The 19,436-nt window shown below is 40.8% G+C and overlaps 1 protein-coding gene across 2 annotated transcripts in view; it reads left to right on the plus strand.

The window, feature by feature from the left end:
• BICD2 (BICD cargo adaptor 2) overlaps nt 1-19,071 on the plus strand; it is a 60,939-nt gene extending 41,868 nt beyond the window's left edge. The window contains exons 4-8 of one of the 2 annotated variants that reach the window (XM_042026610.1): nt 2,611-3,063; nt 4,042-5,061; nt 6,124-6,275; nt 13,623-13,833; nt 16,968-19,071. In XM_042026610.1, coding sequence (XP_041882544.1) covers nt 2,611-3,063; nt 4,042-5,061; nt 6,124-6,275; nt 13,623-13,833; nt 16,968-16,973 — 1,842 coding nt within the window. In that variant the 3' untranslated portion in view covers nt 16,974-19,071. Of the gene's footprint in view, nt 1-2,610; nt 3,064-4,041; nt 5,062-6,123; nt 6,276-13,622 lie in introns of both variants that reach the window. The other variant, XM_042026609.1, reaches the window with a different exon arrangement.
• The last annotated feature ends 365 nt before the right edge of the window (nt 19,072-19,436 follow it).

Raw genomic sequence — 19,436 nt, forward strand, 5'->3', positions numbered from 1 at the left:
TCCTTCCATCACCTTCTCTCTCTCTGATGGAAGCAAAGTCTCTATCACTCTGCTTTGTTACTTGGTTTAGTCCTTTTGCTACAGTAGTTTTTCAGTGTCTCTTTACAATGCCCTCCATCCATCTGTCTTCCATCCTTTCCCTTTTACAGTATCTGGAAATGGGGGTGTTTCTGAAATGTATGTTTCAATTGCTGCTTAATCCTTACATTCTCTCCATTTCTGCGTTCCTCTTCTCTTCTAGTTACTTTCAATAAACTTGAAATGCTGTTATAGTTGCTCTGCACTGTCACACCTGTGTGACTGCTTGTCTGAAAGGTCACATTTAATTGTGCAGTTCCAGCTATTTCCAGAGTTTTAGAAAACTGCATTCTTGGAACTTCTTAAGAACTTCCCGGAATTATCATTTGTGGAGCTAATTAGCTTAGGCGTGGTCTTGGCGTGGTTCACTTATCTATCAGTGTGGGACTTGCTATTTTTATTCTTCAGGTGCTTGTCAGTCCCATTGCATAAATAAAGCTCAGGGTTCAACTGAGAAAGTGAAGGACATAGACAACAAAGACGCTGCGAGGGCTGGAGCCTCTCTGCTCTGGAAACAGTTTGGGAGAGCTGGGAGTGTTCAGCCTGAAGAAGAGAAGGCTCCAGGGAGACCTTCCAGTACCTAAAGGGACTCCAAGAAAGCTGGAAAGCGACCTTGGACTAGGGGGAATGGCTTCCCACTGCCAGAGGGCAGGGGTAGATGGGATATTGAGTAGAAATTCTCGGCCGTGAGGGTGGTAAGGCCCTGGCGCAGGTAGCCCAGAGCAGCTATGGCTGCCCCATCCCTGGAATTGTTCCAGGCCAGGTTGGACAGGGCTTGGAGCAACCTGGTGTAGTGGAAGGTGTTCCTACCCACAGCAGGGGGAGGAACAAAATGAACTTTAAGGTCCCTCCCTGCCCAAACTATTCTCTGATTTTACAATTCCATGATAATATTCCTAAAATAAAAGTTCTTGAGAAAACTCAATGTTAATATCATCTGTTGTAGTCAGCACATAGTAAAATCTCTTTAGGATTTGCTGCAGAACTCCTTCAGTGTTCTCAATGAAAGCTGCCCTGTCAAACTAGATATGTGGGATATTGAATGTATTTTATTTATCTCCAAGTGAAACTCTATGTCAGGTTTTATTACTTTGGGCCTCACTACCCAAAATGGGGTTCCAGGTTGGACCTGTTCTCACCTGCATATATTTGGTCTAATTATGCAGTTTTGGGTGCCCTGACATCGTGTAGTAGGGACAAAAGGGGCTGTCGTACTCTAGAGGCACACTGGAAGAGAGAGGGAAATGGTAAAATCGAACCTATGTAGCTGGTTACTTTTGGGTTTTACCTTTTTTTCTTGTTCATCATATTCAGCAGGTGAAAGTTCCCAGTTCCATGTTCACATTCTAGAATAACAATATTGGAGAATGCTGCCATTCTGGGCTGAGCCGAATTTAACCTCAGATGCTATCTTGATACTTGCTAGTAGTTATTGACTGCTGTATTTGTATTCTGGAAACTTTGAAAATAGACTACAATCTGAAATATTTTATCTCAGTGGAAGTATACGGAACCAAGAGCTCATTCTTTTCATGGCAATGGATTATTTAATTTTCTACCTTGTCTTAATCCTACTTGATGAACTTTTAAGTATTCTAGTTTTTAATTATTCTAGTTACTGATGTAACTAGAAGCAGCCATCAAGTTTTCCCAGGCAACACTGAATTAACGTACTTGATTCCTGGTTTGTAAGTTGGGTGTGGTTCACCATTCCCAGGTTGCTCTATGTTGACATCTAAAATTCATTTAGCAATTGGCAAAAAATAAATAATGTGACATATCATGTGGTATGATTTCCTTTCTTTCAGGGTAGGGAAAAGTATTCTTTGTTTGCTTCCTCCCTGCTTCCCCCAAATGAATAAAAATTTTACATTAATCGTTTGTGTACATAATTTCAATGCAAGAGAGGTTTAGAAAAGTGCAGTATTAAAGGTAATACATAGCATGCCGTCAAACTCATCAACATGAGTCTCAAGTGTAGAGTCTGAATTGTAGCCCTTTCAAGATGTGCTGAAATGATGATGAGAGAAATGCTAAAGCATTTTATTTTGAATGTATAAAAGCACAGCTCGATCACAGTTTTAACCCAGTGGTGTATTCGAAAGGCAGTGAAGCAGAGTGTCGAAGTGTACCTTGGTCATGCCAGGTTTTGGAAAGGTGAAGCTTGACTTTGTGGGAAGGTTGGCCAGGGAATTTGTTAATCAAACAAATGTTTGCATGCAGTGCTAGGAAAGCCTGTTTTGGTATGACTCTGTATCAGACACACTGTATCTCCCGCCTGTCCTAATTGAACTGGAACAGATCAGCTCATTTGACAGTTTGCTTAGTGAATTTATTCTATGGGCTCTGTGAAGGTAAATTACATAAGCCATGTTTACAGTCATAGTGCTAAAACCAGACTCCAGAAATGGAAAAAGTATTCTATTAGTACAATATTTTAAGTGAAATTAAACATTCAAAAGCAAAATGACTTGTTGCCTTGCAGGCAGACATTTTCATTAGAGGTTTTCCCCCCCATTTGTATATCTCCAGGTGGAGTTTGAAGGCTTGAAACATGAAATCAAAAGGCTTGAAGAGGAAACAGAGTTTCTCAATAGTCAGCTGGAAGATGCCATCCGACTGAAGGAGATCTCTGAGCGCCAGCTTGAGGAGGCCTTGGAGACACTGAAGACAGAGCGGGAGCAGAAGAACAACCTTCGGAAGGAGCTGTCTCACTACATGAACATCAATGATTCCATGTACAACAGCCACCTGAACATCTCTTTGGATGGGCTGAAGTTCAGCGATGAAGTCACAGAGCCCAATAATGATGAAATCATGAATGGATTTGAACAAAACTGCCTCAGCAAACTCAGCAATGGCAAGAACAGTACTTCAATGCCCAAGAAAAATGAAAGCTTCCCTCCAGCCCCAAGTCTGGTTTCAGATCTTCTGAGTGAATTAAACATTTCTGAAATCCAGAAGCTAAAACAGCAGCTTGTGCAGGTAAATGGGTTTCCTAAAGAGCTGTGCACTTCCAAATAGCTCCTAAAGTTCATTTGGGATGTAATTTCAGTCTTTTCAGTATCTCACATGGCCACCATACTGTTCATACTGTATTTTTAAAGGTTTCAATTGATTTAGAATTTCGGGATGTTAAATGTTTGTCAGTGAAAAACCGCAGGTTTTTCTTTTCCGTCCTTTTTTTCAATGCAGTGAAATTGGCAGTCATGTCCTTTCCTTGGTGGAAAGTTCTAATGCATCTCCTGTGCAGTACTTGCTGTGTCTACTTCATTATGTCACTAGCAAGAACAATAGTGGTTTGTTTCAAAATTGAAAGTTACTCCAATCACCTTCATCAAAAAGAGGTTTTGTACTTATATTTTCTGTAATTAGTTCAAAGAGCATGAAGTCTTAATCAGCACCAAGCATTTCTGTGCTACATTTGTGCAATTAGGAGGTTGGAGAGTTTAGGACAAGGTACACATTTCTGTTTCCTACTAATATTTTGTCAAGCATGTTTTAAATTATCTTCTATAAGAAAAAGCCCTTTGCAAAAATACTGTCAGAGTTTTTAAAAATGAGAAATTTAAGAGGAGAAGCTTGAACAAGTTTTGGTATTTCTGAGTCTTTCATGAAGTTCTGAGCTTTCACCATAGACTAGCTGCATATTTTCTAGAATCTACTTGATAATTTAGATGATAGCAATAAACTTCAGCTTGTCTTTAGCTGAAAGGAAGTTTTCACAGTGAGACCTTCAGCTAGGGAATAAATGTGCATTTTGAAGTGGAGATAAGAAAGAACTGGCAATGAACACTGTACTTGAGATAATTTTAGAATACACTGTATAGCCTGTCCCATAATGTGCAAGTGATTGGTTTTCTGTAACCATATGGACCGTTGGCTAAGTTGCTGTCTCTTAGAGTAAAACCATTTAGTTGATACAGTTCCCTTGACATAGATGTCTGTGTTCCTGCATTTCAGATGGAAAGAGAAAAGGTTACTTTGTTAACAACACTGCAGGAATCTCAGAAGCAGCTGGAGAATACACGGGGAGCCCTCTCAGAGCAGCATGAGAAAGTTGGCAGGCTCACTGAAAATCTGAACGCCATGAAGAAGCTCCAGGCCAGTAAGGAGCGTCAGTCTGCCCTTGACAATGAAAAGGACCGAGATAGCCATGAAGATGGAGACTATTATGAAGTTGACATCAATGGGCCAGAGATCCTGGAGTGCAAGTACAAAGTGGCTGTGGCAGAAATTACTGACCTGAAAGAAGAGCTCAAAAATTTGAAGGCAAAATACAAAGAATGTGAGTCTAAGTATGAGGAAGAGAAGAGTAGATATGAGACTGAGAGCCAAGCTCTCACTGAAAAGATCACCTCACTGGAAAAGTCCAGCAGGCACGATAGAGAACAGATGACCAGGCTGGAGAAGGAGCTGAAGAAAGTCAGTGATGTTGCTGGAGAAACACAGGGCAGCCTCAGCGTGGCCCAAGATGAACTAGTCACCTTCAGTGAAGAGCTGGCCAATTTATACCACCATGTCTGCATGTGCAACAATGAAACTCCAAACAGAGTGATGCTGGACTACTACAAGGAAGGTAAAGGTGGACGCAGTAGTCCAGAGGCCAAGGGAAGAAGGTCTCCCATTCTTCTTTCTAAAGGGCTGTTAACTATTGAGCTGGGAAAGGCAGAGAATGGAAGTGGTGACAGCAGTCCATCCCCAGTGTCATCTTTGCCATCCCCTGTGTCAGATCCTCGAAAGGAACCGATGAACATTTACAACTTGATTGCTATAATTCGGGATCAGATCAAACACCTGCAGGCTGCTGTGGACAGAACAACTGAGCTGTCCAGGCAGCGCGTTGCCACTCAAGAACTTGGGCCGGTGGTGGACAAAGACAAGGAAGCTCTCATGGAAGAAATCCTGAAGTTGAAGTCCTTGCTGAGCACCAAGAGGGAACAGATAGCAACTCTGAGAACCGTGCTGAAAGCCAACAAACAGGTAACCAGGTCTTAGGGATTTGAAGGTTACAGTGTCAGGGAATTAGGTCATAAGCACAAGAGAATTTATCTTTGAGGTCATTCTGCCATTCCCTCAGCTCTGTGGAGCTTTCGTTGCTGGTATTCAGCTAGTCCGAGGCTGAAGCCGGCTGTTCCGTTAGAGGTCCATTAAGTGGGACCCAGCTGTCCCACTTAAAGCCGAGCACTGGGGCTGTAACTGACTTCAGCTTCTCACATACTCCAGAGACTTCATTAAGGTTAAGGTAGCTTCAATCTACTGTCTGTCTGAATTAGATCAGGTTATATTTAATGTAGGACACCTAAAATGAAGAGGTAATCTTGCTTTCTACTTGAAAGAATTCTAGTACTTACCCTTAGAAGTGTTCTGAAATTTAAGTACTGTTCTCTCTCAAACTGCAAAATAAAAGAGAGCCTTTCAAGGAGAGAATGTGATACAAGAATGTGGTCAAAATAACAGGGGTGAAAGGTAAAATCAGTCTTTGGGGATTCGACATTCAACAACATTAGCAGTGCAGTAGATGAAAATAACTGCCATTAAAGCACCACATGGCACGCTTCGCTTCTCTAAAGTTAAATTGAAATTGTCTTTAAAAAAAAGTGTAGTGTTGTTTAAGAATGAAATAGACACATTAAGTTTTCTTTTTCACATTTTAATAAAGATGTCCCAAATGTATGATAGGCAGAATGCTATAAGGGTTAGAGAACTGTGCTAGTGATTGACAAACGCATTTAAATATCGAGATACTAAGTAGATTGTTTTGTTCCTTTGTGTTGCTAGTAGATAGGTTTCACTACGTCTATATTATGTAACTTCCTTGATGCTGCTACATGGTTAATGGGAGTAGGAGATGGCTATGTCTGTTCCCAGTGTTCAGAAATGAAATTTTATTTTATCTGTACAAGATAAGTTGACCACAAATTTAATGTTCCAGTACAAAGTAAATGTTTCATTATGTGAATAGTGATTAAAAATCTTCTAGCCAGCCATTTGATTAAGAGTTTCATTAAATGTTATGATTCTGTTCTCGCTGGTAACTAACAGACTGCAGAAGTAGCCCTTGCCAACTTAAAAAGCAAGTATGAGAATGAGAAAGCGATGGTTACGGAGACCATGATGAAGCTGCGAAATGAGCTGAAGGCTTTGAAAGAAGATGCTGCCACCTTCTCTTCCCTGAGAGCTATGTTTGCTACAAGGTAAAGAGTATAACGAACTCAGCAAAATTTAATTATTTGCTTGTGTGAGGAAGAGTTGAACATCCTTTCCATCCACCCTGCAGAGAGTGGAGTGGTGCGTTCTTTTTCCCAAGGTCATTGCTTGCAAATGTGTGTGTCTGTGATATGCTCCTGTTGCTACAAAACATAAAGCTGTTGTGGCAGTATTTATTCAAGTTGGCTGAGAGATTACCTGCTCTTCCTAGTTCTTGAAGCCGTTAGCTCTGAGAAGGAGTGATATTTAACAATGCAAAATGAGCATTTATTGTACACTGAAGATGGGACTCTGCTTTACCTTGATGACCTAGAAAAAGGTAAAGATGTTGCAAACATCTTGGTATTCTTAAGTTGTCCATCCTGCAGTTGGCGTCTGTCATTTCATTGACCTGCGTCAGCTGATTTGGTTGCTTTGTCTTTGGAACTTGCTTCTGCTTCTTAGTTGTGCTTTGTGGTGTTAACAGACCTAAAACCCTGCTGACACGTAGAATCACTGAATCATCAAGTTTCGAAGAGATCTTTAAGATCATCAAGTCCAACTGTCAACCCAGCACTGCCACTTAACCCCTAAACCACATCACCCAGCACCGGATCCAGATGCTCTTTGAACACCTCCAGGGAGGATGACTCCACCACCTTCCTGGGCAGCCTATTCCAATGCCTGGCTACCTGAACAGTGAAAACATTTTTTTAATATCTACTCTGAATCTCCTCTGTCTCAGCTCAAGGCCATTTCACTCTCACTGCAGGCATGGCAGAAGAAATTGGCCCCACCTCACTACCACCTTTCAGGCAGTTGTAGAGAGCGATGGGGTCCCCCCTGAGCCTCCTCTTGTCAAGACTAAACAAACCCAGCTCCCTCAGCGGTTCCTCATGAGTTTTCACTAGCCTTGATGCCCTTCTCTGGATGTGCTTCAGCCCTCCAATGCCCCTTTTGAGGTGAGGGGCCCAAAAAATGAATGCAGTACCCGAGATGTGGCCTCACCAGTGCCCAGTACAGAGCCAGTACACTTTATCTAAAAATGGTCGGTTTCAGCTCGGGGGGATTCACAGGGACACCCCTGGCAGTGTTCATTTGCCATGAGTCCCTAAATGCATTCCAGGCCTTGCCTTAGAATGCTGTTTAATGTAACCTAGACACCTGCTTTTAAGCTAATCCACAGGGATTGGGGGAGTCTGTATGTGCTCTGTGCTGCTTCTTTCTTTTCGGTCTCTGGACACTTCAAAAAAGGGAAACAAAAAGCCAAGAAGGGTTTTCTCTGTCACCTGCTAAGGAGCACCATAGTAAGGAATCACAAGGATGCAAATGAGGATTCCTCATTTTCAGAGGTACTTCTGCAGCAGCTCTCATGTTCCTTGAATAATCTTTGGCTTCCTGGCGATTCAGCCTTCCTCAGCTGTATTTATGCATAGAGTAAGTGTGGAAACCAAGGAATGCTAAAGGTTGAACTGCGGCAGTTTGTTCTGCCAAGGAATGGAATACCCTGTACAGTCTGGATTTGTCCTATTTTCTTTCCTCTCCCTCTCTGTTTCTGGAGTGTAATTAATATGCAAAAATTGCGATACCTTTGTTCGTTGTAGATCAGCTTCAAGCTGGGAGGAATTGGAAGCAGAATAAAAGTTTTTCTGAAAGAAACAGACTTAGGAGCTCTGTCCTGACATTCTCACAGGGAATTGTGGGTGAATAGAGGTAGAGTGAGCTGTGTTTGGAGATGTACAACAGACTCCCCTGCCTAAATGAACAATTGTAATTTCTATCAGTTATTATGATATGCTTGATAACTGTAGTGAAAAAAATGAGCCAGGAACAAAGGAGGACTCAAAAAACTGAGGATGGAGTGAGTAGAGATGTGGCCTTCAGAGCCTTTTGTCTTAGGAGCATTCCTGAGCCTAGCATGGCAGCCTGGCCTTGGAGTCTGTGTCTAGCCTGAGATGGTGACAGTTACACGAGATCGTGAAGAGTTGCTCTGTTCTCCCAGTGTGCCCCGTGTTTCAGATGCCACAGTAGCTATCACGACCTAGTACTGCAGGTGGGGTACTGTCATCCCTTTCACTCCTGATCCCTGGTCAAGGAGGGTTAGTAGCTTGGTGGTTGGCCAAGTGCATTCCTCTCAGTGACTGTTTCATTTAAGTCTCCATTTTGGGTAGGGTAAGCTTGCAAGTGGTGTTCCTAGGTGCTTTGGTGGAGATAAGTTCAAAAACTGTTTTGAGGTCTGATTTTTAGTCATTTTTCAAGTATCAGAAGTATGTAACAGCCCAATTTGTCCTCACTGTTGTAAACAGCTTGCTAAAGGAGCACCTCTTAGCAGTCCCCACAGTAAGAGTTGTGTTTCTTCTCTGGCCAAGAGGTTTGTATCAGCAGAGACTAATAACGAGTGATGGAGCCTTTACCCCTCCATGTTTGTTTCAATGTTGCGTTCAAGTGTGGGACAAAGCAGATTGCTGCACACGTATTTTCCACAGGAAGATACTCATTTTGTCGGATGTAAGAGAACTGTAACAATACATGAGAGTTGGAGGCTGGGCATGAATATAGTAACTGACCTAATTTCCTTTTCAAAGTAGGTTAATCCTACTAATTTGACAATACTATCAGCTATTTTTAATAAGTAATGAAAATACAGTAACACCTCAGCTGGAGACAAGGGGAGGCTTGCGCAACACGGATTAACAGCTCCCAGCTCTAATGGACTGCCACAGCGCTCTAGACAACACTGTATGTCTAAAACAAAATTGTTGTACAGAGGGTAAGTCAAGTTATGAGTAATGTACAAAGAGCACATATTTGCAGTTAACTCACTTCACTTGGGTCTTTGTTCAAGTGTGTATGAATCAAAAGGCTACTTTCAAGGTGGTGTTGAGTATTTATTGAATTTGCTGTGCCCAGTGCTGTGCAATGTTTATTGTGACCACCAGCAGCAAATAGGAATACAGTGATTGGGAACGGTGGGTCCCAGATCAGGGTTGATACTGCTGGTGGTATTCAGATCACTTCAGAGTGATGTAGAGAGCAGAGAGCTAGGAGCTACCAGTAGCTTTTCCTGGCAAAAATATTTAATTTTCAAAATATATTTTATGGTAGGCTTGCATTATTTTTTTTAAGGTCCCATTTAGTAAGCTAAGAAAATTGAGATTTTTTTAACGCAGAACAATATAAAGCCCTACTTAAGTGTAAGAAGAAGGGTTAGTGGCAGATTTGACATCAATTAATTCATCTTCCTCTAAAATATTGTCAGGAGAAAGACTGATTCCTTTCTTTGCAAGATGAAAGAGCTGCTCCCAAGTGCTTTGAGGGAACTTGAAATGAATATATCCTGTTTTCTAATGATTTAGCATGGGAGTGAGGTATGATCTCCTTGTCTTGTAGGTAAAGATACATTTCTAGATTGCATGTAAGAGTTTGTTACTCAACCTTACAAGCAAATCAAAGCACAGGTTTCTTAAAATTGATTGCAGGGGAAAAAAATCACAAATCAAAAGATGAGAAAAATCTGACTTAGAAGTTCAGCTTGAGGCTTGTTTTGGTTAACTTTTCAGTAAGGAAGGAGAGAGGGAGAAAACGGTAGGTTTCTGCTAGTTTTCTGGAGAACATCTCTGAAGCTGCAATTTCCAGAGTACAATGCCGGTGCTGATGAAGCACAGGTCCACAGGTTCATCCACCAGCAATTTGGGTTCAAATCCTTGAAGGATGGTTAGATGCAAGGCAGAAGGCCAGTATTGCCATCCCTCCACATATTTGTATATAGCTTTTTTTGTTTTTAAAATTCTAGTTGTTGTTTCCTTAAGCTTCTTTTTTTGATGTTGTTAATTACCAGTAGTAAGAAAATGGGCAGCATCCAAGCCTTGAGTTCACTATCTACTTAAAGCTGTGAATATGTGAAAATACAACAGGCTTATACTAATTTCATATGCTTACTAAAAGCGTGAAAACTAAATTATTTTCTTTCAAAGGTGTTTTTAAACGAAATACATCTTCTGTTCTGATTTTATTGAATATATAGCTGGGAAGTAGCCTAGCACATGGCAAATGGAATTGTCAAAGGAAGGAGCTTTTCTTTTCAATCAAACAAAGCAGTAAAAATACACAGAGAACAAAGATAAGCTGCCATAACTGCTGCTGCCAGCTAAAGCAGGTCCAGAGCCTATGTCGTCCTAGATGCTTAGGGAGGCAACATTGCTGGGGTTTTTTTTTTGAGAAAATTAAATTGAGAGTCAGCGAGCAGCATGAAGGAAGAAAGTGGGGCCGATCCCAGTCCATTTCTGTGTGCAACATCTTGAGCCACTTCTGGGAAAATTCTCGCCCCTTTGTTCCAGTAAATGATTGCTGTGCTTTGTACAGTGTGGTGTTCTTTGACTCTGGACAGCCATACGTGCACCAGGACAAGGTTTGCGTTTGAGGCTATATGATTCCTTTTGGATTAAAGATTTAGGAAAGCAGGTTCAGGATGCAGGATGGTGTGTAGGTAGAGTAGTTAACACTCCTGCCTCTCCCCAGTCATCTCTTCTATAGGAGAGAACAGTTGCTCAGGCACAGTTAAAAACCGCAGCTGCATATATGGTACTGATAACACTTCCCTTTTGTTGGGAAGGAAAAAAGAACTTCCTGAATAGAGTTCTATGGAAAACAAAAAACCAAACAACCAATATAGGTATTTGAAATAGTGAATACCTTGTCATTTCTAAGGACAGTCAATTGATGTTGTAAACTTTCATGCTGACAGGAAGCTCTGTGAGATAATGACTTGCTACAATAATCTTTTGGAGTCAAAATTCTGGCTTTAATTACAGCTTGGCTCACATGGGAAAGACTTCACTGCTTTCTAGACTATGCCAGGCTTATGTGTCACCAGTCAGCCTTTGGCACAATTGTCTGTGCTTGGTCAAGAGGCAGGAATGTTACCAAAATGTATGTAAGACGGTGTGGGAAGTCCCTGTTCTGCTTTACTGCAATGGTTTTGTTTTCTCTTTCTTATCTCTTTTTGTTCCAAGTGGGGTGGGGATGAAGAGATCTGCCCCCCCTTGCTTTGGCTGGCCTGGATTAACACTTCTCTGCTGCATGTCAGATCGAGACAGCAGCAATCATGACACTGCTTCACTGAGCTGAAAGTTTTGGGGCTACATTAACTTCATATTCTGTACTAAAACGTGGATATGTTTTGATTCACAAGACAGAAGCTGGAAAAGGGCAGGGGGGAAACCTCCCCATATTTTTATGTTGCCCAAATCTTTTGGGACAGCAATACTGAGCGTGAAACAAGGGGAACAGGGCCAGGTCACTCCAGTGACAGATCATATTTTGCTGAAGCAATCACATTCCATTCCTCAAGGAATTGGTAATGCTGTTCTGGACAGCGCCCTGGTTTGCACTAGCAGAGCTTCGAAGGAATCAGTTTTGAGGTGTGTGCAGAAAAGAAATCGGAAAGGTCACTTCTGATATAGCCAGACCTTGCTTTTCACCTCACATGTCATGAGTGTGTTTGAAAGCTGGGGGGAAACCCCATAGCCTCTCAGACCTCTCAGGAATCTTTAGCCTGTGCCCTGCTCCCACCCCTGAGGGAAGAAAACACCTCTCTGACACTCTGGAGCAGCCGGGCACAGAGTCAGTAGGATGCTGGGAGCTGTTCAGTTTTCTGGCCACGCCCTCCTTCTGGAGCTGGTGACACCTTCCCTCAGAGGGGAAGAGCTCTTATGCTTTCAAGATTATTTTAGTATTTTCAGACTTCCCAGGGCTGTTTCCATCTCTCTTCATCTCTAATGCTGAAATGTATTAATGGGACAAGATCTGGCCCTGAGTCTGGCTTCCACTCTCTGGAGTCTAGGAGTTGCTGTAGGGTCCATCTGACCATGCTGAGAAGGGCAGGTGTTGGTGTTCCAACAAGTTTAAGGTTCCTGAGTTTGTTTTTTTTTTTTTTAAAGAAAGACCCCTCACATAATTGGTTTCCCCTAGGCTGCACAGTGTGAGAGAGGCTGTGAGGAGCTCCAGAGCAGGATGCCCAGAGATGCAAGGGGGCAGATTGCTGTGCATGTGGGGGCCCTAAACTCATACAAACTTCCTGGTCTGTAAAGCTGCAGTGCAGTTATAGTTCATGCAGTTTTATATTTATATTTCTGAGTTACTGTTTAATCTCTCTATGTATTCAAAAATAAAAAACTGGGTTTTTTTCTTTTTCCTATTTCTATTCCCAAGCAAATATAATTAGGAATGTCGGTGTAATCCTGGTATTTAAAGTCAGGGAGAGTAGAATTTGAGGCTTGATAGAATAAGCACAGCTGGTGAATCTGCGTATCAATCCAGTTTTGTTTTGTTGGTGGGTTTTTTTCAGTCTGCTTTATATTACCTAACAATATATGTCCCTTAAAGTCAGGGGCTTTTCCGTTTCAATATTAGAAGGAACTTCTCTGCTGATATTTTTGCTTTTATGAAGAAGCTGTGTTTTACAGATGGTAAATTCCAGCTGGTACCTATGAATATTTAGTTCTCTACCTATCTGCATAAATGTTTGTCTCTGTGCAGTGAATATGCACCTACATGTAGACTTAAATTTTTCAAGTTGTTCATGGTGCAAGTTAAGCAGCTTCCAGGCTCAGTGACAGTGACTGTAGATGGAACAGCTTGAGGCATTCATACAGCTTTACCACAGCCTTCCCACTAACTCAGTTCCTCTAATTGTTTTAAAACTGATTTTGATGGTGAGAACAATTATATAAAGGCCACTTGCTATGGAGAAGACAGCCACTATTTATAGCGTGATCAGAGTAGGTTAAAGTAGAATTCTGAAAGATGCTTGTTTTTAATAGTGCTGGTTAGTCCTCACTGGAGATTTGTTACTTGGACTTTGTCTAAAGTAACAAACGTCACAGTTCAGGTGTTCATCAACTGATATTAATGGCCATTTTAGCACTGGCCATTTCACAACACTCCTGTTGCTGCCCTCAGACCCTTTCCAACCTGAAGCTTAGAACCACTGTGATCTCTGTTAAGCAGAGACAAAAGTAGTATGACTGCATGGGGTCTACTTGCAGGAGGACATCTCGCTGACATTCAGACATAAATACAGTTACATCAGGCTGCATACTTCCGCTCTTCAAGGATGCTGTTAATTATACACCATCTTGAAAGGCATGAGCATGAAGTGCTGAGTAAGGGATTTTAAGAACCCCAGTGAGAAGTAGTTGTGGTTGTCTATAAGCTTGGTTGAAGTTCCTATTTAAGAGTGTGTATGTAAGCAGCTGCAAAGCTATCACTGCTGTGCAGGTGGGACACAGGGGTTTATATTGGAAGGTGCTTATAATGGAACCAGGATTGCTAAAGATTGATGTATTTCATTGCAGATGCGATGAATATGTTACACAGCTGGATGAAATGCAGCGACAACTTGCAGCAGCTGAGGATGAGAAGAAGACTCTGAACTCCTTGCTTCGGATGGCTATCCAGCAGAAACTGGCCTTGACCCAGCGCCTGGAACATTTGGAACTGGACCATGAGCAGTCCAAAAGGGTGCGCACAAAGTCTGCCTCCAAAGCCAAGGGCAGTAACCCCAGTGTAAGTCACGTTCGGTCCTGTGGAGACAGGTCTGAAGGATCTGTCCTGAACAACCAGGTGTTTTGTAGTGAGAAATATAAAATCTATTGTGACTAGGACACATGTCTAGAAAAACCATATTCTGCATCTTATTTTATGCTGTAACTGTCAGCGTAAATCCCCACTATCTAACGTTGCAGTGAGTTGATTTGTACTAGTATGTTGTTGAACCAGGTAATACAGATTGTATTATGGTGGTCTTAACTGTAACTAATGCGTAAGTATGGGGATGCTATTAACAAGTTAATAGTGGAAAGCAATTAGCTTTTTCCACAATTAACATGTCTGGGGTTTGCTGTTTATGGTAAGTGTTAAGAGTACACCTGATAGAGTATGTATCTGGTGTTACTTACTGTAGTCTGTAGAGCACAAATGTGATCCTTCCTCCAGGGTTGCAGCATACTTCAATAAATGCTTTTATAGGCAGAAACAAACAGAAAACCTTCCTTGTTACTCTGGCTTAAGTGGTGAAAAGCAAAGGTTAAAATTAGAACTATGTCTTGGGAATGCAGAGCATTTGGAAACTAGAGTCAAACTTAATTTGCCTGTTGTAGCAGATGTTAAATACTTGCTATTGTATCACCACTAACCAAAGTCCTAAAGCTTTTATAGGCTATAAAAGCTAGAAAAAACCTTGGTACATTATTTACACTCTGCGTCCCTCTCTTCAGAGGGATAATCAGAAGAAACTTGCACAATTATATTAAAAATATGCAATATTTACTCCATCTGATACAAAATTTAAAATGTTAAGAATTGGGATCCTACCTGGTAGACAGTACGTCTTTAAGAAGTTATGTCCTGAAAGGATCTTTGTGGTCTTATGTTGCTCTTTGCAAGCATAACACTTTGGAAAGAACCTGTCTGAGACATCCTGTACAGGGAAGAAGCTGTAGCCACACAATATATATGTGTAGAATTAATATGACTGTGGTCTAGCATTGTTGGTCACAAACGGTTTTTCTTAGCTCTCAGTATTAACCTGAATAGGTAGCATTTCAGAGCTCTGATCATTTATTTAAGTACACAGATGATACTGCATTCCGTCTGCAAGCCATGTGTTTCACAGGGCTCTACATTAGAGGCACAGGAAATTGATCCAGATCATCCTGCTAATAATGATTTATGAAGTAGGTTAGTGCACATACTAATCTTTAAAAACAAATAAACCTTTGTCTGATATTGAACATTTAAGGGGCCTTTTTACCCACTTAATTACAGTAAGTTTGATAGTATAAAAGTGTACTTCATAATTGGTGCCTACATAAGAGAAAAAGATTGAAAATGTTGCTTCTAAAATTGAGGAAAATTTGTGGAGCACTAAAAGGCACAGTTCTTTGTTTAACCCAGAGTTTGAAGTGCCTAGCCTCAGACTTTATTTTAATGTAAAGCCCTGTTTGTTTTGTACTCTTTTGAATACTTTTGTATGCCTATAGTGCTACTAAAAGCAATGCGAGCCTGTGCCGGTGAGTGCTGGATAGTGTGGTTCCCAAAGCCATTCTAACCCTGTGCTGTGGTTGTGCTCCTCTGCCCGTCCCTGTCGATGCTCACAGCTTGCTCCGTGCACTGCCCGTGCACACTCAGGAGATATCCCAGTGCTAACAGAAGCTAATAAGAGCATGGCTGGTTTTCCCACTGAGGGGAAACCATGGGAGATTTTGGCTTCCTAGGTGTTTTTAGTTGTGTTGGGGGGAAGTCTTCTAAATTAATACAGTGAGATTTTAAACAAATGAAACTTTGCTACAAAGCTGGGAACCATGGAAATGCTGCAGCCCAGAGCCAGAATTGCATTTATTGATCTTGAGAGGAAGAAAAAACCCCCAAGTGATTAAATTCTAATTCATTTCTAAAACATGACTGGTTGGGGTTTAAACAAATTTCAATTCTGGTTTTAGAAACTAGGCCCTGTGTGTCTGTTATTACTTCTTTTAGAAAATACTGAATTCTCCTGAATTTGAGCTTTAATATTGCTAAATAGCAGGTTTGATGTTTTGGAAGAGATGTCTTTTATAATTTTCAATCCTGCTTTTCTCTTTGCTGCACAATCTTCCAAAAGGCCTTTATTCTTCTCATTCCTGCATTAAATACAATTTAAAAATACATGGTGAAAGCAAGCTTTTGAGTGCTAACTTTCTCTGCACTAATAGACTCAGTAACAATTCTGCTTCCACCATAGTAGGGAGCTTTAACACAGTTTTTGCTGCTTCCGTATCCCTAATGACAGTACGTTTGCAAAAGTACTAATGGCAAAAAGGTAAACTGGGAAAACTAATTGAATGCATTGTTAAGTTTTTTTTCAAATTAGTTGGAATTTTCTGTAACAATTTCAGTGTTACCAGACAGTGACTATTGCTGTGAGGCTTGGCTCATTCTTTCAGTTACGAGTATGAACAATTTTGCTATTAGCCCAATACCCTTAGTGATCATTTCCCTTTTCAGTCACCTCTGCAAATATTTAAAAATCCCTAAGAACCAGCCTGACTGCTGTTTGAGTCTATCACTGTTATGGTTTATCCTGTCAGGAAAAGAACTGAGGAATGGTGTAAAGTGACTTGATCCTGCTGTTTGTATTTTTAGGTAGTATTTAAGACTGAGTCTTTTAATTCTTGATTAACAATTTCTTGAGACGTTCATTTGCTGTAAGTCTTTCGTATCAGTCTCAATGGGTTGGGGTAAAGCATGGAAAATTCCTTAAGCCGTCACCTACCTCTGCAAGCAGGCTCTTCTGGATGATTCTCTGCATAGGCCTGCATGATATACTGACCTGCATGTTTCTGGAGAACCTAAAGCTTCACTGAAAACACTTCTTGCACACTCACTGCTTTTAACTTATGCTTGAAGAGCAAAGCTTTATTCAGTACTTGTAAGAATCCTTCTTTCTGCAAAGCTGTTGCTTCCAGGCTGAGCCCACAAAGCCTTGTTCACCCAGTGGGAAGGCATCTGTGAGCTGGAGTGGCTGCAGTTCCCCCAGCCAGCTAACAGACCCTCAGCCAACTAACCTGCCTGTGCAGCACATGGGGTTAAGTTTTCAGTTGATTGAGAAATAAACACTGATTTTTTTTTTTCTAATGCTATTTTGTTTTTCCATTTTTCAGCTATAGAGTAGTCCCTGAAGAAGGCCTTTCCAACAGTGCAACAGCATTTCTTAGCCCTCCTCACTCTGGTTCAAAGTGGTGGCCCATTGCACACAGAATGGAAACCACTGACCTGATCCTAACTTTTGAAAACACCTTTTCCTATATATTACCTGAAACCTTCCCTTTCTGCCTGAAGCTATAAAACAAACAAGCTTTACCTATAAGTGCTGCTGCAGTAAGAAACCTTACAAGTGCTGAAGAAACCTACTTCAAGTGTAACGCTCACCATGTTAGTCTGTGCTCTCCTGGAAATGTCGGATGGGGGAATTTACTTCATTGCAGATGCTCATTTTTTACCTGATTGTTAAACCTGTGCACTTTTGATATTTTTCTTTAGCTTCTTCAATTACTTATGTAGAAGAGTTTATATAAATGCAGTGGTTTGTGCTCATAATCTCTCTCCAATTTGAAACTTGTGACTTATGAATTATATATCAGCATGTGGCAGAGATTTGGGGGGGAACGACTCTAGATTGTGATTAGAAAAGTTTCAACAAAAAAGCAGGAGCTCTGCTAAAATACGTGCTGTGCTTCAGCATCTTTTTTTTTAATTAAAATGTTATGCTTTATATGTTTAAATTACTGATTTTTTAACTGCCATGTTCATTAAGAAATCCAGGGTATTCAAATTCTGGGGTTTTTTTCATATTGTATTATTATTCTTAGGAATAGTTCAATGTAACAAGAAGAAAACTTGACTTTGCTCTGGTTAAAACAGTAATAGGCACTTGAAAAATATTAAATAAGTAGTATTACCTATAAATTCCAGAATTCCTGGGTTTTAGGAAGTTGAAGTATTATCGATTAACAGAATTTTATACAACTATACCAGTTAAATTCCAAATTGGAATTGTTTTGTTACTTTTTTCATTTTATTGTGCCAAATTATGGTACATTTAGAAAGAAAAATTCTAAAGTGGTCAGTGATAGGGTGTTATCTATCAGCGCCTTTCTGTCACTCATTATTGCCAGTAGTGCCTTTGATCATTTGAGGGGAGACTCTTAGAGTAGCGTAGGCCAAGTCCTGTCACTTAGGAGGAATGGAATAGCTGGTTTGGAATTTGTTAAAGATGTGGAGCAATAAGTGCTGAGTGAACTCCCATTTCGCACATTTTTAATGGTAGTCTTACTATAGAGATTATATATTCAAGGAATTGTAAAAAATTCTGTTAGTCAATGATATTTCATCATGCAAATCCTTGCAAATTCAGGGGTATAGAGGGGAAAAAAAACAAAACTACAAACCTGAACAAACCCGACTACACTTTGGGAACCAAATGGACTTATATTGAACAGATGAGCAGTGTATGACCACGTTTATGGTATCAGTCCAGGAATGCGTCGGGAATGTCTCTTACCTGTGGGCGGTGTGCGGTGATGGGTGCAGGAACCACGGCGCTGTGTGCAGATGTGAACTGCAACACATCGGGATGTCCTTTGCATGTTGTATCTATTTGTGATTTCAACAAACAGAAACAGAGAAGCGCATCAACAAGCCATGTCAGGCTCTCAATGGCTTGGTGAGGCTCATGTGGTTGATTAAATTGGTACTTCCGGAGGGGAGCCCTCCCACTTCTCAAAAAAAGTACAAATTGACCTAATATTGACAGTGCGGAAAAGATTTCTGTTTGCTGGAAAAAGCGTTATTATTCCTAGATGTGGGGACTTATATTTCCATCTTCTGTTACAGTATTGAGTCATAAGAAATATTGTTGCATTTAAAATTACTACATTTGTATGTGGGTATTTATTTGAAATGATGTCAAAGTACTGTATTATGTTCTATGTGCATTACCTTTTAGCGGTGGGTTGGTCTCCATTTAACGTCCTGTGCATGTATTCTTGCCAAGTAACCTTTACACAGATCTGAAAAACAAAAAAGTTAAAGAGAAAATGTGGAAACTTCTTAAAAGGATAACTGTGTGTTAATTGGATAACCTTAGGAGGAGGGGTAGAGGGCAAAACATTGCTTCCAGATTAATAAAACAGTTTTTAATCTAGGAAAGCAATGTGCCTGCGTAAAGGTAGTCACATTGGCAGGAGCAATAAAAGAGAAAAGGAATTGCGTGTTCTGCCTGTTGGTTTTGTGGTTTAAGAAGGTGCTGGCTTAAGTAGTCTGCTGAAGGGATTTTCAGCCAGGGGCCAAATAAATACTATTTTTTATCTGAAAGAAACGGAATACTTCACATGAAGTTTTCTGCAGAATTAGAAAATTAATTATTTGTGCTCACATTCAGGGGGCACCATCCTCTCTTATTCCATGAGATCTTCGTGGATTAGTTTTGGCCTGGATCAGACTGGTTTAATGTGTGGCACTGAACAACCATGCAAACACTTGTACTGGTACAGGGAAAGTAAGGGTAGGACTAAGGCTATGGTGTCAGTGGTGACAGGTTGTCCTGAAATTACATCTTAATTTCTCGTATA

The sequence above is a fragment of the Corvus kubaryi genome, unplaced genomic scaffold (assembly GCF_017639235.1).
Source record: "Corvus kubaryi isolate FWS band 111438036 unplaced genomic scaffold, C.kubaryi_AGA036_p1.0 37285, whole genome shotgun sequence".
NCBI classification, from domain to species: Eukaryota; Metazoa; Chordata; class Aves; order Passeriformes; family Corvidae; genus Corvus; species Corvus kubaryi.